The sequence below is a fragment of the Chanodichthys erythropterus genome, chromosome 23 (assembly GCF_024489055.1).
Source record: "Chanodichthys erythropterus isolate Z2021 chromosome 23, ASM2448905v1, whole genome shotgun sequence".
Classification (NCBI taxonomy): Eukaryota; Metazoa; Chordata; class Actinopteri; order Cypriniformes; family Xenocyprididae; genus Chanodichthys; species Chanodichthys erythropterus.
In genome coordinates this window covers 11,665,436-11,689,682 of record NC_090243.1, presented here as the reverse complement: position 1 = coordinate 11,689,682, position 24,247 = coordinate 11,665,436, and the positions used below count along the sequence as shown (strand labels likewise).

The window sequence follows — 24,247 nt, the reverse complement described above, 5'->3', positions numbered from 1 at the left end:
ATATTTACTGCACTAATGCTAGGGGCCTCCAGATAATTCGAGACCCCTGGTTTAGAGTATTATAACATGAATATAGTGGGACTGATCACAGATTTAGAGCTGTAGATTTGTAGTTCATAGTGTCCTACCAGGCGGGTACACCAGCGCAACGTGATCACCGTCCTGCAGGTGGCCTCGCTCCATCAACATGGTAGCTATCTTCTCCGCCCGCTTATGCAACTGAAGACACGTCAATGAGCTCAGGACTGCGCCCTACGTTCATATACATACACAAACATGTCAACGACACAGTTTCCTCACAGTTCTCAGCTCAGGATGAGTTATCACATTACAACTCTTCTATGGAGGGCATGTGGTGTTCAAAATAGCCTGCGATGACAAATGGTCACAAATTTAGTATATAAAAAAAAACGTATCCCTTGAAAACCAGGGCAAAATCATTTATGATACCAATTTCTGCTCCCTAGAGGGGGGAAACTGAGATATCTCTTTGTACTCCTTCTCATGCACATCATGAGTCATCAGTCTAGCACCAGAATGGTAGTGGTATTTAATAAAAAGTGGTTCTCATTAATAAAATATAATAAAAAAAACAAGAAAAAACATTCATATAAACAATCAAATATATGTTTAAATTATATATATATATATATATATATATATATATATATATATATATATATATATATATATATATATATATATATATATATATATATATATATATATATATGTATGTAAATGAATAAATATAAATAATACACACTTTTTTTTTTTTTTTTTTTTTTTTAAATTTATTTAATAATATTTACCATTCAAAAGTTTGGGGTCAGAAAGATGCTTTTTTTCCACAATTTTTTTTATATATACTTTTAAACTTATATACTTTTATAAAGCAACACAAACTTTTATAAAGCAACACATTCAACTGATCAAGAGTGACAGTAAAGACATTTATAATGTTAGAATATTTTTCTTTTTAAAATAAATGCTGTTGAACACCAAATCAGCATATTACAATGATTTCTGAAGGATCACGTGACACTGAAAACTGGAGTAATGATGCTGAAAATTCAGCTTTTGCCATCACAGGAATAAACTACATTTTAAAATATATACAAATAAAAAAACAGCTCTTTTAAATTGTAATAATATTTTACAATATTAGTGTTTTAGTGTGTAGAATTTTTGATTATTTTTGATCAAATAACTGCATCTTTGATGAGCATAAGAGACTTTTTTCAAAAACATAAAAAAATCTTATTTACCACAAACTTATAAACGGTAGCGTATGTACAGTATCTATATATCTTACTTATTACATGTCATACCCTTGAGCTGAGGAGGGTGAAGAGCACGTGATCCGGGGTGGTCTGAGCTCTCCACTGCAACACCTCAGACAGGAAAAGGAACTATAGGTGGAAAAAGGAAGCCTGTGATGATTATTACAAAATCTGAGATTTAAGTATTTAAGGGAGATTACATGATATTCCCAAAATGTGATAATTGTTGAATCAGAAAATGTTAATACACACAGTTTTTAGTAAAATATTTGCATATGAGTAGGAAAAAAACGTGGGTGTTAACAAGTCTAATTAACCTGAATCAATTTATTGTTTTGCCAAATGCAATATTATAAAAGAAACATGACATTTGACTGTAACTGTTAAAACACAGAATGTTTTCTTGCAATTAGCAAGACCTGTTAAAGTCATTAGTAAGCGGTGCTGGTCTTTAAGTTGGAAGTGAATGCAGTCGTGTGTTACCTCAACTCCCAGTGTTATTCTCACATCGGATCGCATTCCTCCTCTTAAAAGCATGAAATAAAACTATTTCCATTCATTCAACGGGCCTGATTTTCATATGCATGAATGGATGGAAGCAACGAAAAAAAAAAAAAACAACACACTTCGAGGTGTAAAAATGGAAAAGAGTCATGGACGGCTGTGTTTCCTTGAGCAGCGCAGATGGAGGAGGTAACATTTGTTGGTGTCAGACAGCGCATACCCATGCAGGGCTGGAAGGGTGTGAAGGAATGAGCGAAAGAGAGAGGATGAGGAAGGCATGCAAGAGGCAGCAGCCAACAACTGTTGCGGTACTGTGTATGCGTGTGCATTTTTGAGCCTGTGCACATGTTTGTTTGAGTGTGTGTGAGCATATGTGGTTTGTGTGCGAGGCCGACAGCTGTGCTCCTGTGTATGTGTGTGTTAAGGTTACGGTGTTGTGCACAGCAGACAGGCTGACGGAATAATGGCTGCCATCTTTCAGCCTGAGAGGGCAGCGTAATGGATTGTATTTGTGTCGAGGTGGTTGACTGACAGCACAGCAAAACCAAAGACATCAACTCAACACTAACAGCACAAAAACGACCAATCCAGCCCTCCCAAAAAGAGCCCAGCGTGCAATAATTATTCTAATGGAGTACTCTACGTTTTCCACAAAACTGCTTTTAAAATCCTTACTTTCAAAGCAAAAAAGTTTTAGAAGCATAAAATTGTCAAATTCTGGTTTGGTGACATAATGTTTTAACAGTTTCCCAGAATGCTCTCTGTAGGGGTTGGGTATGAAACGACTCTGGCTGAGAGGAAGAGGTCTGACAAGCCGTCAGGGGTCAGTTCCTCTACCACAAATCCAGTCGGGACAATTACTGCGTGCCACACAGGGTTCAAAACGAATGCTCGGCGAGCGCCAAATGTGTGTAATAAGTTGGCCGGTAACTTTATAAGAGGCTGCAACGTGTTTAAGTCGACTTGTAAGATTGATTATCTGACTCCCGCTGATGTAAGTGACACAAGCGATTTAAATCCACACAAGTTATAAAATACAAAACATCTGTTGCAAATCACCCGTCGTCAAGAAACCTGGAAAATTTACCATCAGAGGTTTAATTAAGAAGACTAAAATTATCCATGTGGTGATATGTGTGGAATATTCCAAACATTAAGCACCAAAATGAAAACACAGAGAAGAAAATCATAATCTGTCTTTAATTTTTTGTGACAGATGCAGGAGACTGAATTATTTCATATATTTCATGCTGAGAAAATGACCAGAGGAAAAAAAAACACTGTTTGTAATAATTAAGAAAAAAAAAAAAAAGGGAATTCTACTGTCTAAAAATACATCGTTTTTCTATTACATGCATTTTGTTTTAAAAAAAACAACAAATATGTATGTGCTGTTTGAATTTTATTCTTTATTTTAATTAGTTTAAATTACTTAATTACTTTTAGTATAATAAAACATTATTTAATTGTATTTCTTTTTATTACATATATATACAGTACATACATACATTGACCCATATATATACATACATTGACCCATATATATATATATATATATAATATATATATATATATATATATATATATATATATATATATAATATATATATATATATATATATGGGTCAATGACGTGACGGGTCGTTTTTTTGTCCCAAGGGCTTAATAATAATAAAAAAACAAAGAAATGACATCCAAAGTATGTAAGATAGTATACCTAGAGCTCTCATATAAAGGTATTTTAAAGATTTTGAAGATTTCATCTGTGATTAAAATATCTTAAAATGTAATAAATGTATATATTTTTTTATTTTGGCATGATTTTATAACATCATATATTAACATAGTACAAAATGGTATTAAAATTATGTGTAGAAGTCGTTGCCTTTTTATGAGAAAGAATATCTGGAAAAATGAATTTCATTGATGTCATTCGGAGTAACCGATTTAAAGGGATCATTTTGGATCAAGTCATACGGTCAATATCATGTGACAGGATATGACATCATTCAGACACCTGCAAAGGACCACATGGTCATGATGCAAAGTAACTAACTCTCTCTTAACTATTTGAAAAATTCATGATTTCACTTGCTCATATGCATGTCCCGAAACATCAGGTCATTTCGTACAACTATTATAAAAAATGGAAAATTTTGTAATATTTTAAAAACTTGTACTAAATATAAAATGTTTGATTGTCCTTTTGCTAGGTAGCTAGCTATCAGCCTGTTAGCAATGTTTGAAAATACTGTAATTTGGTATAACCAAAAGTGTAATTCAGTAAAACAGAAATTTTGAACAACTTTTTTGGTGACAAATTTTGTTCATCTTGTAAAAAATGACAAAAGCAGTGTTAACTGATTATAAAAACCACATAATCTCATTGTTAACACTTAATAAAACTTCTTTTTTTTACACTTTTAAAAACCTTATACATATATATATATATAATAAAAAATAAAATGCAAAATATAGTTTCTTAACTATTAAATATTCTAATACACCTGGTATTTTTTCTCAGTTTGGGACTCAGGTGCTACATCTCCTCTAAAAGCAATAAAGCCCCCTGAGGCAGCTTAATGTATTGAAACGCCGGCATTAAAGACTAATACGTGCCGATTTCTGTGCATATTCTTGGCTGGATGGGACTGGATGGTTTGCTGGAGGTGGGGAATGAATGAGAGGGGAGGGAGAATGAATGGAGTGACAGATGAAAATCGAGGCCCCATGGTACCACACACACACCTTTCTTGCCTGATCATTGTCTTCAATCTGGCCCAGATCTCTGCCGCTGGCCTGAGCGATCCTCTTCCCTGAGACCAGGTTTCCCACCATCACAGAGGCGGGTCCAATCTCTACAGGACCGAGCAGAGGAAGTACATAATAAACAAGCAGGCGACAACAGACACAGCATTTCTGGCACTTCTAATTTCGTTTGACATCTGAGGTGACCTTGCTGCAGACAGACCTGGCTGTTTCTGTCTGGGTTTGGGCAGGTTAGTGACGCAGGTGTGAGGGCACATTAGGACGTTACAGGGATGCAGGGAGCCTTCCAAAAACAGCTGCTTGGTCTCCGACAGGTGGATCCCTCCCAGCGGAGTCTTGGGAAGAGTGTTAGCAGGCACCAAAGCCAAACAAAACACCCCCACGTTGTGGATGCTGTCTATCGCCTGCAGAAAGAGACGTATTCGATTGTCAGGTGAGGTTTAAAAATAGAGTTCGTAAGAAGCCGAGAAGAGGCTGCCAGCTGAGATCTGATGCAGCCGCTGACCTTTACCGATGCCTCGGGGAGAACCAAATTACCAAATGGGAATTCAGGAAGTGAAAGGAAAAAATACCATATTTGCAAGATTAATGACCTACAACAAAAGAGTGGAATGGAACCGTCTGGGTGGGTGGAAATGAAGGCCAACCTCTGTGCCTGAATGCTTCTTGTTATTTTTACATGCCAGTAAGGACCCGTAAAGTGCTGACAGAAAGTACACAGGTCAGCAATAGCTTGATCTCTAATTCAGTTTGGATGGTGACTGGGGTTACGCAGTGATTAAGGTGACTCCCGTCAGACTGGACGGGAATAGCAAGTTGTCGCTGCTCAAATCGATCGGCAAGGGTGGGTATAAAAAGGACAAATACCTGCAGTACACGGCTCATCCACTGGAAGCTGTCCTCTTCTGTGGAGTCTGGCCGCTGCTCGGCAACGACCACAATTCTCTCATCGTGCAGGACCGTCACAGAAAATACCGCTATCCTGGAGATGGAGATACAGAAAGGAGATATCAGACCAACCCCTAAAACATGTTGAACAAGGAACTAGTGGCCAGAATTGAATTGAATTATTAAAGGTGCCCTAGAATTAAAAATTGAATTTATCTTGGCATAGTTAAATAACAAGAGTTCAGTACATGGAAATGACATACAGTGAGTCTCAAACTCCATTGTTTGCTGCTTCTTATATAAATCTCATTTGTTTAAAAGACCTCCGAAGAACAGGCGAATCTCAACATAACACTGACTGTTACGTAACAGTCGGGATCATTAATATGTACACCCCCAATATTTGCATATGCCAGCTCATGTTCAAAGCATTACATAAGGGCAGCCAGTTTTAACGTCTGGATCTGTGCACAGCTGAATCATCAGACTAGGTAAGTAAGCAAGGAAAACAGCGAAAAATGGCAGATGGAGCAATAATAACTGACATGATCCATAATAACATGATATTTTTAGTGATATTTGTAAATTGTCTTTCTAAATGTTTCTTTAGCACGTTGCTAATGTACTGTTAAATGTGGTTAAAGTTACCATCGTTTCTTACTGTATTCACGGAGACAAGAGCCGTCGCTATTTTCATTATTAAACACTTGCAGTCTGTATAATTCATAAACACAACTTCATTCTTTATAAATCTCTCAAACAGTGTAGCATTAGCCGTTAGCCACGGAGCATAGCCTCAAACTCATTCAGAATCAAATGTAAACATCCAAATAAATACAATACTCACATAATCCAATGCATGCATGACGAACACTTTGTAAAGATCCATTTTGAGATTACATTTATTTAATTACATTTATTAACTATTTTATAATGATTAATAATGAAAATAATACTGGTTAATTAATGATTAATACTTTACAATAATGTTTTTTATGTGTTGCAAAAGATACATTTTTTTAATTATATTTGAATTATATTTGATTTTCTCTTTTATTTTAATTTTAAAGTATTAGTAATTTTGGTGTTTTGTCATTTTTATTATTATTTTCAAATATGTTGATATAATGTCAATATAATTTGTATTAAGTATTAGTTTATTTAGTTTTAGTTATACTATGGGGCTGTTGAATTCTTGAATCCAATTGGTTGACGAACGTTCTAAGGTGTGCAATTATTTTCAGGGAAACGCTGATTTCAGTTATTTCAAAGGTCCGTACAGCCTACAACAGCAAAAGAAACAAAACCCACAACGACAATGACCAAGCAAATAGATATGGTAAACGACAAATTATTGACATGTTTTTGCCACAAAATTACAGAAAACACATACTCTCTCTCTCTCTCTGAACAATATCTTGAGGTGTGGTAACCATAGTATAAGCAGAATAATTGACTCCAGTCCATTGAATTATTAGAAAATAATGCACACCCGAGGCTTCGCATTGTGGCCGCATTACCACCTCGGGTGTGCATTATTTTCTAATAATTCAACGGCCCATTGTCAATTATTGCTTTATTATTTTAGTACTTCAACTTAAACTAAATGAAATTTTTTTTTATATTTTATTTTATTTCAGATAATGTTTATTTTGTTTCAAGTAATGAAAATTTATTTTTACAACTTTAGTTTTAGTTAACGATAATAACCCTATAGCGCTAAAATTACATTATTACTGTAACACATCTGCTTTACCACACTGCGTAAAGCTGTAAGAAAACTGATGAATAAAACCTGAGGTACTTTCATAGAGGCAACTAAAACAGAACAACACTAACACAACACACAGAGCACACACACTCTTGCTCTTGCCACCCCAGCAGGTGTTAAATCCATTTAATTTGCACTCAGCATGTTCAAAGCAAACAAACTCATGCTCTATATATACCACCCAGTCTTTGATGACGAAGAAGAATATGCTATGTTTGTTTGTTTTTAATGTATTCTCACCTGCCCCTGTACACAAACTTCATGGGCTCCACCGCTAGCGCTGTGGCGACAATATCGTCAGCGTTGTGTCTCCGTCCACTCACCACCATCAGACCGTCCATCTTTCCAGAGACGAACACCAACCCACCCGGGCCTATGAAGCCCAGCAGCCCTGTACGTGTGAAGGGGTACTCGCTGATAGGCGCCCCAGAGCTGCTCATGGGAAAAACCTGACAGCCAACAAAACAAAAGACTGATCAACAAATGAAGATCAAACTATACATTTGTAAATCCAATACTTTATAAAAATGTGGAAGTTGACTCTAGAATTATGGCTATGGAGTAGAGTGCAGATGCGGGAGGGAAGATACTGATACGTGCGGGGGAAGCGGGAGAAAGAAATGACTCGTGGGCTCCCACAAAATATAATTATCTAATAATAACAGCACGGAGAAGTCTGTCACTGGAGATCTGAAGTGACGTGTGTGTGGGGAAATTGGAAAAAATACAAGAACGAGACAGAATCTAACCAGACCAGGACTGAAAAATCCACACAGACCTCTTCCTACGGGCTTTTGCAGGCAGGAACAAGATAAAACGTGAAAGTTTTGGGTGGGAGTGGGATAAAATATAACATATTTTTGGCGGGAGCGATACAGTCAGTGTCACTTCTCACCCATTTAACAATACACTGAAATGATTACTGATTGGTTGAAAATTGAATCTTTACATTTAGATTTAAATTCATAGACTTCATGTAGCTCATGTAACAGATTTTCACTTTGTAAATGACAGAAATCTAAGATTAGATAAAAATATCCAAGATTTGCCACTGGCCGAGTCCAAAATGTTGCATTTCAATGATCTGGCATTATTTTATTCGGAGGCTAGGGTGACATTTAATTATTTGGTCTCTGAACTGTTTTTTTGTTGTTGTTCTTTTTTTGTTTTTTTTGAGAAAATAGGCACCTAAATAGTTTTGGATAGTGAATATTTGTATACTTGTGTCATTTGGTCACGCAATTTAGTCTAGTTTCGCTTTGAAGTAAAAAAAGAAAATAAAAGTCGCAATTTCGAGAAACATTTTTTTGCAACTTTCTAGTGTATATTACTATATTATACTGTAATTATATGTATCTCACAATTGTGAATTTATATTTCATAATTGCAGCATAATTCTCACAGTTGAAACTTCATTTCTGATTTTGACTTTATATCTTACAGTTGCAATTTTATTTCTCCTAACTGCAACATTTTATCTCACAATTGCAGTTTTATTTCTCATAATTGTGACATTTTATCTCACAAATGCAACATTGTATCTCACAATTGGGGCTTTTTAACTTACAAATGTGACTTTTTTCCCTCACATTTGTGACTGTGTTTCTTGTAATTGCAACTTTATATCTCATAGCGTGATATTATATTTCACATTTGTGATTTAATTTCTTGTACTTTATCTCACGATCACCTGTTTTATTTCTGTACTCTAGGAGGTGAAATCCGGCTTCAGATATCAGACTTTGTGCCAGATTTACTAACAGCTTGCAAGTCTTAAACCAGAAGCTAATTTGCATTGCTCTTGGTAGCTTGTGTTGGTAATTGTGGAAATAATCCGACTGTGTCTGCGTTTGTCTGTCGTCAGTAGATCACACGCAGAACTTTCCACTCCCATTTTTTGGAATTGCACTCTCACACAAATTTGCCCTGTTTAGTAAATCTGGCCCTTAGTGTGAAAATGCCCTATTCATTATTTCAGAGCAATTTAACAAACAAGCCAAAGAAAAGACTTTGATCGGAGCACTTTAGCATCAGTTCGAGCAGAGATCTAGGGATTGTGGGAAGGAGAATCTACAGCCAAATCGATCTTGCTCTGATAGGACACAAACCTCAAAGGTGTTTTTTGTCATGCCCGAGAGCCCATAATATGACATTCCCGTGGCGATGGAACACACACACAGCTCTCCGATCTCATCTGTTCGGCACAGCTGAGGAACTCCCTCTGGTTTGACCACACACATCAGAGCTGCACATACACAACATCAACACATTACAAACATTTTATGCAGCAGTAAATACAGCACACAGAGAGAGGCGTACACATTAAAAAACGCCCTTCTTTAATGGCTCTTCTTTAACGTACAACAATATTTACAAAGGCACATTTTAGACTTTCTCAAAACCATTCATGCATGTACATATGTGTACCTCCTGGCATCACAGTGCCCACATCCTGTACGGTGAGTACAGACAGACGCTCCTCTGAGTCTACTCTGATGACACCATAACTCAGACCCTGCATAGACAGCACTCCTCGACCGGGCGGCTGGTTACTGTCATCCGTGGGCCTAAAAGGAGAAATAAAATGCAAGATCATATGGAATCACGGTTGCGAATCCAGCTTCACAGTGATGCTAATGCAATGTAAACCTGAAGAGGAAGCTGATTGGTCCAACTAGTTTTGATGGACAGCCCTACCCATACATAATACACCCATCTGAGCTAACATATGTTTGGCAAGGAACAGCAGGCTTTATTTGAGCAAAATACATAAAACAGGGTGTGCTGAAAATAATAGCTCTGTTCTAAAAACTAGTGTGCTGCCTTGCTGTCTGCACACTACATAGGGTGCTGCCTACTAAGGAACCTTACAATAAACTGATGTGGAACTTAGAATTTGTTCCAACAGCATTTGACTCACCATTCTATTTTGTATATATAGTTTTGAATGTAATACAAGTATATTTATAATAAACATTTCCTGAACAGCATGTACAAGCCTGTTGCAATGCATCCAGGGATAGCAAAGGACATTCAATCAAAATGAGGTATCTTAGAAGGTGACTTTTTTTTCCGAACAGCTGTCGTGTCGGGTGTGTGCATACTGTCTGACTCTTTAAAATGCTGTCTAAGTTTTGGAACAGAGCAGAAGTGCAGTAATGTTGGACCAATCATCTAGAGCTCTGAAATAAAAATGAAATATAACGTGGAAGGAAATTATTACCAGAGTGAGAAATATTCTGCGAACCACATGGGCCAAACCAAATGAGGGTTAAAGGTGAAAAATGAGGTTACTATTAGTTTGCTCTGTAAATCTACGAATAACAATGACGTAACTTCTTTGATGACAGAAACATCGGAATTACGTTTTGTTGGTCGCATTTGAAACAACTTTTTCCTCTGACTTCAATAGACAGTGATGTTTTCTTCTATGACACCAGGCTCTTTTATTAACTTTCAATTCATTTAACTTTTTGTTCAAATTCATACAAGCTGTTCTCATCCTCAAATTTGTCATGAGAGAGAGAAGGTCTGTAAAAACGTCCAGTGATGGAGTTAATCCTGTGGAATGAAAACCATATGCTCTGCGTTCTGTCACGAGTTTGATTCGGTCACAAAGCAAAGATGTCAGGACTATTCAGGGCTGTAATTATGGAGGCAGCCTAAAAAAACATTATTTTCTTGTAAAAGGTTTTGGAAAATTGCAAAAAGACATACACAGACTTTAGTAAAGCTCTCTGGATGAACCATTAACTTCAATCTGTCTGTCTAACCAACAGAAAAATAGTTTGTGTCCATATTTCCATCATTTTCCCAAATTTTTTGGAAAACGAAACTCGTAAAAGAGACAGAAAGATCTAAATGTTCTGGATGGAAGTTTGGATACAAGCTGAAGTTACAGGGTGAGTGAGTGGTCAATGTGTCAGCACTCCTCCCACCTCCTGATGGCCACGGTGAGGGCTTCAGCTGAGCTGGCACATGGACAGATGACCTCTGGCCGTAGACCTTTACTCTGGAAGACATTGAGGAACGCGTCACATGATGAGATGGACCCTGCATAGAAAGAGAGAATAAATGTGACGTCTATTTTATTTAACATTTAAACAGTTCTCACCTTTAGAAGTATCATAACATTTGTAACAGAGCTCTTACAGGGATGGTTTGCTAAAAACACCCAGTTTAAAGAGGCCATATCCTATAGCATTGTTTCCCAACCACATTCCTGGAGGCCCACCAACACTGCACATTTTGCATGTCTCCTTTGTCTGACACACCCATTTTTGATCTTTGAGTCACTACTAATGAGCTGATAACCCTAATCAGGTGTGTTTAATTGAGGAGACACGTAAAATGTGCAGTGTTGGTGGGCCTCCAGGAATGTGGTTTGGAAACACTGTTCTAAAATATTATTTCCTCCTGAAGACCACTTATGCTAGTTTAAGCTTTATTGCACCAAAAAAATAGAATTAGAATTAAACAGATTGATTCTGTGACTATACCTTTAAGATTTCTGTATGTAAACAACTTCTGTTGTGATTGTTTACATTTTGTCTACCTATTGGCTGAAATTACAGAATACATTTGAATATATAAATCTGAATGTTCATGTTCTAATGTCATGCTTCATGTTAAAACAAAAAAATAAATAAATGGAAATTATATTTTGCATAAAGAAAATCATGCCTATTTTTATGACCATTAAATGTGTTGCATTATGGCATTAATTTAAAGATGCCCTAGAATTAAAAATTGAATTTATCTTGGCATAGTTAAATAACAAGAGTTCAGTACAAATGACATACAGTGAGTCTCAAACTCCATTGTTTGCTGCTCCTTATATAAATCTCATTTGTTTAAAAGACCACTGTTACGTAACAGTCGGGATCATTAATATGTACGCCCCCAATATTTGCATATGCCAGCCCATGATCGAGGCATTACACAGGGCAGCCAGTATTAACGTCTGGATCTGTGCACAGCTGAATCATCAGACTAGATAAGCAAGCAAGAACAACAGAGAAAATGGCAGATGGAGCAATAATAACTGACATGATCCATGATATCATGATATTTTTAGTGATTTTTTTTAATTGTCTTTCTAAATGTTTTTTTAGCATGTTGCTAATGTACTGTTAAATGTGGTTAAAGTTACCATTGTTTCTTACTGTATTCACGGAGACAAGAGAGCCTTCGTTATTTTCATTATTAAACACTTGCAGTCTGTATAATGCATAAACACATCTTCATTCTTTATAAATCTCTCCAACAGTGTAGCATTAGCCGTTAGCCACGGAGCACTATCAAACTAATTCAGAATCAAATGTAAACATCCAAATAAATACTATACTCACATAATCCAACGCATGCATGCAGTATGCATGACGAACACTTTGTAAAGATCCATTTGAGGGTTATATTAGCTGTGTGAACTTTGTTTATGCACTGTTTAAGGCAAGCGCAAACTCCGTGGGCAGGGAGCGTGAGCATTTACAGGGGCCGCAACCTGAATCGGCGCATTTCTAGTTATGCCCCAAAACAAGCAGTTAAAAAAATTAATTAAAAAAAATCTATGGGGTATTTTGAACAAACTTCACAGACACATTCAAGGGACACCTTAGACTTATATTACATCTTGTAAAAAAAACGTTCGATGGCACCTTTAATTAAAATTAAGCACAATTTTCTCAAAAACTATCATTATTGCAATTGAATAAAATAAATTTAAGAAATTAAAAATCTAATTTCTCATTACAGTAATGTAAAAAATGTAATTTTTAAATTAGCTCCAAATTAGGATAAATTAGGTACAACAAATTATTTAATAAATAATATATAATTGCAGTAATGAGATGTTTCAGTATAACAGTTACTGATAATTAAAATATTATTAGTCCAAAAATAGGCTTTATTTTCTTTAAGTTATATACATTTTCTATTTTTTTCTTCTGAAACTTAAATTTTTTGTCCATCTATAAAAGAGGTCAGGAACTGTGTGGCTCATCAGGTTTCTCACCCTTCACCATCACATAATCATTAAAAACTTAGACATCACTAGAGATCATTTTCCTGCAGAAAACAAAGTCGATTACATTTCCTTTGTTGTGCAGCCTTTCAGAAGTTAATGAAAAGTCAATTTACAATAATATAATATAATATAATAATATTTCAAGTTGTTCCGACCAATTTATGTATTCAATGCTTTGCAATACACCAATCAATGTTACGTTTCAATGGCTACGCTCACACTGTTTGGAAATTACATCTGTTTTTACATCAACAAATTACATCTGTTTTTACTTGCATTTCTTGAAATGTTATCACCATCGACACGGTGCAAGTTCATCATTAAATCTTACCCACAGTGGCTTTTATACCTGAGTGGAGAGCAAAGTAAGTAAGAATCTGAAACCTTCACAAGACAGACACAGCTTATATCTCCATCTCTGCAAGTTACCGAAACAAAAATAAAAACTGGAAAGGGATCCCTGCGTTATAAATGTTCAGCTATGTCTACACAGTACATCAATCTATTCATCTCAAAAGACCAGGAAAAAGCCTCATATGACTCTTTAAAACCGTTTTACTTCTTGAACATTCCATCAGAAACACACTGACTGTATCTTACTGGCATTTACATTGGCATTAGGATGAAACAGGCAGCAGAAGGAACGTTTTGTCCTTCGGAGCGTCCATCCATTTATATTATGTATCTGTATATGCAAGGAAAATGGCTTCTGGGCATCATCTATCCTGACTCATCTCTTCTGTGAGTTATAATCCCAGAGGGCATATATGAGTGTATACATTTATATTAGACACTTATGAATGATGCTTTTAGCTTTTTTTCAGGTTGCTCGGTGTGTAAACAGCTGCTTAAACCTCAGCTTGTTTCCAGTCAGAGGAGTATTTCAAGAAACAAACAGGTGTGAGAGGAAGGTTGAAGGGAAAGGAAGTGTTAATAAAAGGAGAGAGATAGGAAAGAAAGAGAGAAAGCTTACATGGGTTGGATCCGTCGGCCACCACCAGCATGCGCAGGGAGCTCAGGTTGATGTCTCTCTGATCTCGGTGAGCGACTAGAGCCCAGTGCATATCCCTGGACTTGACACAAGCCACTTTACCTACACGCAAACACACAAATTCACTATAAAAATCACAAGAACGGCCATCTTGGACACATACAAAACTGTATTAAAGAGCACTGTCACTTTCATATGACTAATTCATGAAACATGAGCAGAACAAATTTCTGAGCAAACTTTTAAATGGTCCCAACGAGGATTTTTACAAATGATTTATTCAAAATTTTGTCCTCTTCATGTTTCATGAAAAATGACCAGTAAGATTAAAGATTAAGTCTGAAGTCCGTACAACTTGTGTAATAAATTTGTTAAACTTTTAAAACATTTGTTAGTTTTTTTTTATTCAGAAGCTAGGTTAATTATCTTAATGACAACATAAAAATCATAAACATACATTTATTTAAATATTATTTATTTGATTTAGATTTTTAGTGGTATAGAACTTGAAGTAAACACTTTCGTGATAAAAACAAAATACAAATACAACATAGTTTTGTGTCGTTTAGTGATACTAAAATAGTGAAAAAAAAAAACAAAAAAAAAAAACTACTATATAAATTACTATCATTTAATCATATCTGACCGGTTGTAAAAAACTGGCTGACAGACCTTTATATTGACACACTTTCTGGATCCAGGACAGAGGGTTGACTTTCATCAGGGAGTATGGGATGCTAATTACATGCATCATGTTCATGACACTCTGGGGAAACAGGAAGTGACATATTACCACCCTAAATGTGGAACATATGATGTGTTGTTTACATTATTTTCTTAGAAGCATGACTTACAGTTAGGATTCCGTGCCACAAACCCACATCCTTTTTAAAATCCAATACATTCACTATGATTTCAGCTGAAAGACAAAGAGAAAAGACAGATTTAATATATTACTGTCTGAGAAGGACAGGGGACTGACCTAGAGGTATAACGCGGTGTGCGTTTGTTCTTGTTGGCCTCACCCTCTGTGTATCCACAAGACTGCGTTAGGGCCTGGCAGTGTGTAAGAAGTGCAATTCGTGTCACTGTCACACCCAAAACACTCCCATCTTTACAGGTCTTATACTGTAAATCAATAAACACCAGAGTGTCATACAGGGAAATCATTAACAAATATTAACACATCAAATCCTTTTACAAACACAGATTGCATTGCCGTTAACGCACTACTGTAAGGATGAATGTGTGAAACCTGTGAAGAAAATATCAAAGTAATTCTCTATTTTTTATCTTTCAGGACAATTTCATGACATCTTCCCCACAATTATTATTATTATAATGCATGTAGGCATTTAACTTTTGAGGTTTTTGTTATTCTTTTTAGATTCTCATCACTGTAATACATTATTAAATTATATTAGTACAATATTATTGTTTTTTTATTTTTATTAATATCAGCATAAATCAAAGGGATTTATGAAGGGATACTATATATATTTTTTTCACTTTTAATAATGCTTTTTTTCATACTATATAATCAAACGATTTGCTTGATAATTGTAATTTATAATGATAATTAGAGAAAAAAAAAAAATTATTTAATATTAAAATAAGCATAAACTTACGGAAGAGGATTAGGGCTAAGCAATAATAAAAAAATAAAACCATCTCGAGATTAAAGTTGTTAAATTTCGAGAAAAAAGTCGAGATAAAATGTTGAGAATAAAGTCATTAAATTATGAGAAAAAAGTCGTTAAATTACGAGAACAAATTCGTTAAATTATGTAATTTGTTCTCATAATTTAAAAACTTTTTTTCTCGTAATTTAATGACATTATTCTCATAATTTAATGACTTTATTCTCAACATTTTATCTCGACTTTTTTCTTGAAATTTAACAACTTTTTTCTCGTAATTTAATGAGTTAATTCTCAACATTTTATTTTGACTTTTTTCTCGAAATTTAACGATTTTTTTCTCGAAATTTAACAATTTTAATCTCGAGATGGTTTTATTTTTTTATTATTGCTTGGCCCTAATCCTCTTCCGTATAAATTAAAGGGATGTATGAAGGAATATTATGTAATTAAGTTTAATAATACTTTTTTTCATACTATATAAATCAAACAATTTGCTCGATAACTGTAATTGATAATGATAATTGGAGAAAATGCTATTATTTAAAAAAAATAATAATAACAAGACCTTTTTCATATTATCTATATGAAAAATTATCTTAAAATATTATTTTTTTGGTTCCCAGTAATGATAAATAGGTAAAAATGTGCTATATTGAATAATATTTTTTAAATTTTAATAACAATACTTTTTTTTTCAATTATGTAAATAAAAATGAGCTTTTTGTGATAATTGGGGGGGGGAATGTACTTAATTTCTTTTTTTATACTTTCAATAATAATAATTTCACATTACATAATTAAAAATGTGCTTTTTTTTGCTTTACAGTAATAAGAATTGAGGGGAAAATGTGCTTTATTGTCATAAAAATAAACGTCACTATGCCAAAATCTTAATGGTGCTAAAAAGGCTTGGTTTTCTTTAAGTAAAATATAATTTCTTATTTTTTTTTTTATTTTAGTAGTGAAGTGTGTTCTTCTGGGTATGTGTTTTATACTGTACTGAAAAGGCGTACAGTAAAACATAAAGCAAACATCGGCACAGCACCATGGACATCTGACACCAAGCCACTTTGCACAGACTCTCAGATTTCTGGGATCTGGTGAGGAACATTGAGACAGCTCACTCAAAACTGGTTCAATAACGCGAGACCAGCCCCACTCCATCAACCAGCATCTCCTACAAGAGTCCTGATTCACAATTAAACAAACATTAATCATTTATCATCCATTATCCAGCGACTCTCTAATGGAGGCAGCTGTGCCCGGCATGCTGATAGGAAATATTGATTTCTGTGGCTCGAGACATAGAATATCTACCAATCAGATATCATAAAACAATTAAAGTGGCTGGTGGGGTGCAGCATATGGAAAAACAATTCCAGACTGCTGGTTTCCACTTTGGGAGATTTTTTTGTGCATGTACGGCCGGTAAAATGATTTGAATAAACTGATATTTCCATAACCGTCATAATTCCATTGGTTAGCTCACCTCTATGTAGGCGGTGTCGTTATTTGCATCTTTGATGTGAGGGAACCAATCACGTGGTGGCTTGGACAGGTGTTTGGATTCTGTGACGAACCATAGCAGCTTTGGCCATCCTGATGAGTGGGTGGGACCAAACAGAGAGAACACATAAATATTCATACCAATCTATTAATATTCATGCAGCTTGATGAGTCAACCATGAGTATCATTACCATTATTAGTGGTGATTATTGTTCAAAAGAATGATAGTGAGTGATTAGGGTGACCAGCTAAATGACTATTTGCGTCGGGATGAGAGTAAGCCCTTCTTTTCTCTGTCTCGGGATAAATGACTATCCTCTCGGGACTTCTTAATCATTACAACATCACAGAATCATTACCTCTACATTTTCTATTTATACCTTCTCTCGTCTTACTGCGGCCTAGACAGGGCAAAAAATGCTGACTGCTAGCACGTCTGTCTCAGATAACATCACACGCATGATACGGCCCATCGTGCTCTTGATGTTTGCTCGCCGGTCCACAGAGTTTCTCACTATTTTAATATATCTTAAAATGTAATTTATTCCTGTGATGGATGGCAAAGCTGAATTTTCAGCATCATTACTCCAGTCTTCAGTGACACATGATCCTTCAGAAATCATTCTAATATGCTGATTTGATGCTCAAGAAACATTCTTATTATTATCAATGTTGAAAACAGTTGTGTTATGTACACAGACTCTAATCTGATTTGAATGGGATGTTACAACAATATAAACTGTGGTTGGTTGTTTACATGTCAATCAGATGGTCTCTTCTCGTCTAAGTGGGTGGTTCTTGGTCATATTAAGCTGTGAAGTGGACTAGACTTTATACTTATAGTCTGACTGCATGCCACTATACATCACTTTTGGAGTTGTGTATTAACGCACTGACCTTTGAACTGTGGTATTTCCCCAGTGGGCCCTTTTGGAAGGCCTTTGTGGCAAGCGTCACTGGTCAGAGCCACAGTAACCCCACAACTGCCCAGGAGAAAGCCGATCTGTTGACTTCCTGCATCCTAACACACACACACAAACACACACACACACACAGAGACAAATAGGCTAAGACCAGCTAACATCCATCATCAGTACAGCAGCAAAATACACTGCAGGGGAGGTGACGGCCTACTTATTACAGACAGAAGACTGAGAAATTATGTTTACCCGTAATACTTGAATAACTCTTTTATCTTTGATGGTAGAATTTTAAAATCACCTCCACCTGACAAATGTCACATTTTATAACATAGTAAAACATAAAAATACCTTACATTGAAATATAACATAGTACTGAAATTCATATACTGCATGTTTACTACATTACTGAGAACTACATGTTCAAAAAACATGGTAGATTTTAGTACTTATTTTTTGAGTAACCTTACAAAAAAGCAGACAAAAGTACCATGGGACTACCAAGTTTATTTGACGTCAACATAGTACTACCATTGCTTTTTGGATGTTTTTGGAGTACGCTTTCAGTACCATGGTATATATCAAATTCTGGGACCATTGTATTATTTGAAGTACCTTGAAGTATCATGTAAATACCATTCAGTGCTGTTGTATATACTACAGTACCATGATACTATAATTTTTGCACATGTTCCATGGTAATGAAATTCATGATCTATGGTATTTACAGGTGCTGGTCATATAATTAGAATATCATCAAAAAGTTGATTTATTTCACTAATTCCATTCAAAAAGGGAAACTTGTATATTATATTCATTCATTACACACAGACTGATACATTTCAAATGTTTATTTCTTTTCATTTTGATGATTATAACTGACAACTAAGGAAAATCCCAAATTCATTATCTCAGAAAATTAGAATATTGTGAAAAGGTTCAATATCGAAGTCACCTGGTGCCACACTCTAATCAGCTAATTAACTCAAACACCTGCAAAGGCCTTTAAATGGTCTCTCAGTCTAGTTCTGTAGGCTACACAATCATGGGGAAGACTGCTGACTTGACAGTTGCCCAAAAGATGACGATTGACACCTTGCACAAGGAGGACAAGACACAAAGGTCATTGCAAAAGAGGCTGGCTGTTCACAGAGCTCTGTATCCAAGCACATTAATAGAGAGGCAAAGGGAAGGAAAAGATGTGGTAGAAAAAAGTGTACAAGCAATAGGAATAACCGCACCCTGGAGAGGATTGTGAAACAAAACCCATTCAAAAATGTGGGTGAGATTCACAAAGAGTGGACTGCAGCTGGAGTCAGTGCTTCAAGAACCACTACGCACAGACGTATGCAAGACATGGGTTTCAGCTGTCGCATTCCTTGTGTCAAGCCACTCTTAAACAACAGACAGCGTTAGAAGTGGCTAAAGACAAAAAGGACTGGACTGCTGCGGAGTGGTCCAAAGTTATGTTCTCTGATGAAAGTAAATTTTGCATTTCCTTTGGAAATCAGGGTCCCAGAGTCTGGAGGAAGAGAGGAGAGGCACACAATCCACGTTGCTTGAGGTCCAGTGTAAAGTTTTCACAGTCAGTGATGGTTTGGGGTGCCATGTCATCTGCTGGTGTTGGTCCACTGTGTTTTCTGAGGTCCAAGGTCAACGCCGCCGTATACCAGGAAGTTTTAGAGCACTTCATGCTTCCTGCTGCTGACCAACTTTATGGAGATGCAGATTTAATTTTCCAACAGGACTTGGCACCTGCACACAGTGCCAAAGCTACCAGTACCTGGTTTAAGGACCATGGTATCCCTGTTCTTAATTGGCCAGCAAACTCGCCTGACCTTAACCCCATAGAAAATCTATGGGGTATTGTGAAGAGGAAGATGCGATATGCCAGACCCAACAATGCAGAAGAGCTGAAGGCCACTATCAGAGCAACCTGGGCTCTCATAACACCTGAGCAGTGCCACAGACTGATCGACTCTATGCCACGCCGCATTGCTGCAGTAATTCAAGTATTGAGTGCTGTACATGCTCATATTTTTCATGTTCATTCTTTTCAGTTGGCCAAGATTTCTAAAAATCCTTTCTTTGTATTGGTCTTACGTAATTTTCTAATTTTCTGAGATACTGAATTTGGGATTTTCCTTAGTTGTCAGTTATAATCATCATAATTAAAAAAAATAAACATTTGAAATATATCAGTGTGTGTGTAATGAATGAATATAATATACAAGTTTCACTTTTTGAATGGAAATAGTGAAATAAATCAACTTTTTTATGATATTCTAATTATATGACCAGCACCTGTACATTGTACACCATGGTACATGGTCAAAAAAATGGTACTCTTTAGTACTTTTCATGAGAGTACCCTTAAAAAAGAACCCAGAAGTACCATGGTACTACCATGTTTTTTTTTAATCTACCATTAATAAAGTATTACAGTTGTTTTTGGAGTATAATTTCAGAAGTACCATGGAATATAGTCAAAGTACTATGACATTATTATCATGTTTTTTTTTTTTTTTTTTTTTGCATATGTACAGTACCATGGCATTATCACAATATTCTACAAAGTACCTTTAATGACCATGCAAATACCATGGTATTAGAATATGGTAATCATTAGTCCCATTAAATTGGTGTTTCTGCAGCTCAAACAGTAAAGCATGGCACTAGCAAGGTTAATGGGTTCGATTTCCTTATAAAATGCGTAGCTTGAATGCATTGTAAGTAAAAATGTAAATCTGCCAAATGCATAAATGTAAATGAAAAAGGTATTATCATCAGACATTGCACCACAGTAGTTTTTCTGTAAGGCTTTTGCTGTGCTATAAGTCAAAAATGCAGAAAAACACACAGCTGCTATTGGATTGGACAGAAGTTTATTGGTTTCCGAAGTGCACTGCATGCAGAGGAAGCCAGAGAGTGTTCTGCCAGTTTCCAGGTCCTTTCCTGGAATGTTTGGACTGAAGAGGGATCAGGCTGACTCTTGCCAAAGCTAGTCTCCTCCTTTACTTCAACCACTAAAATTTGACATACGTATCTGAGACAATACCTCAGCCTCAAGGGGTCCGAGCTGATACATTCAGCCTGACATTCTGAAAAGATAATGGATCTCAAAATAGACAGCTGACTGGAGAGCCTGCAATATTTACAAGGTCAAGTTTCCAGAAGGCCTTTACAACATGTTACCATTAAGCATGTATAATAAATAAATATTAATATTTTGCACTGTAAAGACTGTTAGGTTGGCATTCGATAGTGTGATTCCATGCTGAGAAGAAAGATCTGCAGGGGAGGATTGTGGGTAGGAACTATAACTTGTTACGGTGTCAAAAATGTAGACCCGTAGGCTTGAAAACGTGACAGTCATTCATGGAGTCTCATGGTGGTAAATTTAGAGTCTCACCTTTCGGGTAAGTGGCACTTCGATAGGTACGGGCACCACCTCTGCCAGAAGGCAGCCGTAAAAGGCGACCATAAAGGCAGCGGGATCGTTGTTGGGGAACACAAGAGCCACCTGCTCGTGGAGTGATAAGAGAGGAAAGGTGTCAGACTTCAGACACGAGCGTATGCTAATCTGACAGGGACATGCTTTAAAACCGAGGCATGCGACAGAAAACGACGCTTTGTCATTAAAGGAATGTTCTGGGTTCAAAACAAGTTATGCTCTATGTTCAGCATCTGTGGCATGTTGACGATTACCACAGACAATCATTTTGACTCGCCCCTCGGTATGTTAAAACAGAAAATTAACCATTTATAATGGAAGTCTATGGGGCAAGGCATTCCAGAGGGTTTCAAAGCAGCTCGAATTTTGTGTCATTTTCTTAAAGTGCTTTAATACGTTTTTTTTTAGTTAAGTTGTGAAGCTGTCTAAATCATCCTTTTACCAGTGTAGGCTTCTATTTACACAGTAAACAAGTTACTTTTCATATTAAATAAGTATTTAATTAGTTTTAACATTTAACTGGTTCATTTTGAAAAAATGTGTATTTTAGTTCTCAAACCTTGCCTCATAGGCTTTCATTTAGAGTGCATTAGTGTACACACAATATTCAGATATTTGAAAATGAAGGAAAAAGACAGTTCTCTGTGATAATGAACAGCATGTAGAGGTTAACTTGTATTGAACTTGCAACTATCCTCTAATGAGATGAACTGGTTCTAAGAGGTTCTGTCACACTCACCCGGTCTCCTGGTCGGACCATTGGTTCCTGTTTTGTGCCTAGTTTGTGGAGGATGTTGTATGCTACTTTGATGCTCCGAGACCAAAGTTTACCTGTGTAGAAGGAAATACATACTAAATGACTGTCCTTTATGGGGTCAGTTCACCAAAAATGCCTTGAAGTTTGTGTCTCATTTGTGTCTCAGTGTATTCAAATATGGTGCTTTTCCACTGCATGGTACCATTCGGTACGGCTCAATTTTTGGTGCTTTTCCATTGCATGGGACGGCTCTGTACGGAACGGTACGGCTCGCTTACCTCGGTGGAGGTTCCAAGTGTGCCGTACAAATACTAAATGTGATGTGTAAACACTGCAGATCACTGATTGGTCAGAGAGAATCGTCACTACCAGCGTCATTGGATTTGAAACACGAGACACCAAACCCGCTAGATTTAAATAGTCAGTAACAGCCACCATAGTATTATTTGTTCGCTAAATGACTTGCTTTAAACGACCGTCTCATGGAACTTTAAAAATGAAATGGTTGTATCGTGGTCAGTAGATGAGGTGCAGACTTGTTGGTTGCCGAGGAGCAGATTCACGGCAGTAGAGGTGGCGCAACACTACGATTAGTCTATAATCCCACCCACTTTGAAGCGGTACTGAAAGCAAACTGAAAGTAAAGCGAGCTGAGCCATGCCGTACCGAGCCGTGCCAAGCCGATTAGTACCATGCAGTGGAAAAGCGCCAATATAGACAAAAAATTCTGTAAGTCTTATGCTCACCAAGGCTAAATATTATTACGTATATATGTAATATGTAATAATATTATGTAAATATTATTACAATTTAAAATAACACTTTTCCATTTTAAAATATTTTAAAATGTAATTTGTTCCTTGATGGAAGTTGAAAACAGTTGTGCTTAAAATGTGGAAACCATGATTTTCAACTTCTTGATGAATAGAATGTTTAAAAGAACAGCATTTATTTGAAATAGAAATCATTTGTAACATTATAAATGCAATTTTTGATCAATTTAATTCATCCTTGCTGAATACAAGTACTAATTTAAAAAAAAAAAAAAATCCTACTGATACTAAACATTTGAACGGTAGAGAAGACGTGAATGTGAAATGCTAGTTTGTTGAATCTCATAATCAAATAATATCTGACAGTTTGAATACATGTATATGGAAGTTCAAATGAGATTAAAGGCAGAGAGGAAGATTTTCAGTGAATAATGAAGTCAGTTCCCTTTTGTTCCTCACACAATGCTATCGTATGACTTGATTTCGGAGTCATATGGAGTACTTTTTAATGGTGCATAAGAAAACTAAGCTCTACATTCAAGAAACTGCAAAATAAAGAAAAAGAAAAAAAGTGAACAGATTCCACACACTGAAGGTCAAAGTGAAGGACAAACATGGACTGAGACCAAATGGCCAAATTTCTCAAAGTTTAAGTATCTGGATGAGTCACACACAGGGCGTTTCAGCAGTTTATCTTCTCTGTCCTGCTGAATTTTTGACCTGCTGTTATCAGAATTTAACTCATGGCTATGAAGCCCCAGTGAAAGCAAAACGGTGCGTATGAGATAGTGATCTCGCTCCGCGGCTGCGTTCTGTGGAAAGTTAATTACTCTTTTGATTTGGGCGAGGTTTTTAACGAGCTGAGAAGGAGGGTGATATTCCTCGGTGAGTTCTGGGGGTGGGGGTGGGGGGAGTTAATGCGCCACACAAACAGCCATTGCCATTAATTTTCTGGCTCACAC

At 36.2% G+C, this 24,247-nt stretch overlaps 1 protein-coding gene across 13 annotated transcripts in view; it reads right to left on the bottom strand.

Annotated features, from left to right (window-relative positions):
* dip2ca (disco-interacting protein 2 homolog Ca) overlaps positions 1–24,247 on the bottom strand; it is a 116,853-nt gene that overhangs the window by 13,810 nt on the left and 78,796 nt on the right. For 5 of the 13 annotated variants that reach the window (XM_067377427.1, XM_067377429.1, XM_067377435.1 and 2 more), the window contains 17 exons: positions 22,495–22,586; positions 21,714–21,824; positions 18,279–18,402; positions 17,364–17,473; positions 15,257–15,359; positions 15,086–15,150; positions 14,904–14,997; positions 14,214–14,333; positions 11,154–11,268; positions 9,643–9,782; positions 9,324–9,460; positions 7,456–7,664; positions 5,424–5,538; positions 4,759–4,960; positions 4,536–4,645; positions 1,332–1,412; positions 129–252 (listed from right to left, as the gene is read on the bottom strand). In XM_067377427.1, the coding sequence (XP_067233528.1) occupies positions 129–252; positions 1,332–1,412; positions 4,536–4,645; positions 4,759–4,960; positions 5,424–5,538; positions 7,456–7,664; positions 9,324–9,460; positions 9,643–9,782; positions 11,154–11,268; positions 14,214–14,333; positions 14,904–14,997; positions 15,086–15,150; positions 15,257–15,359; positions 17,364–17,473; positions 18,279–18,402; positions 21,714–21,824; positions 22,495–22,586 (2,052 nt within the window). Of the gene's footprint in view, positions 1–128; positions 253–1,331; positions 1,413–4,535; positions 4,646–4,742; positions 4,961–5,423; positions 5,539–7,455; positions 7,665–9,323; positions 9,461–9,642; positions 9,783–11,153; positions 11,269–14,213; positions 14,334–14,903; positions 14,998–15,085; positions 15,151–15,256; positions 15,360–17,363; positions 17,474–18,278; positions 18,403–21,713; positions 21,825–22,494; positions 22,587–24,247 lie in introns of those variants that run through there. The other 8 variants (XM_067377428.1, XM_067377432.1, XM_067377433.1 and 5 more) reach the window with 5 other exon arrangements.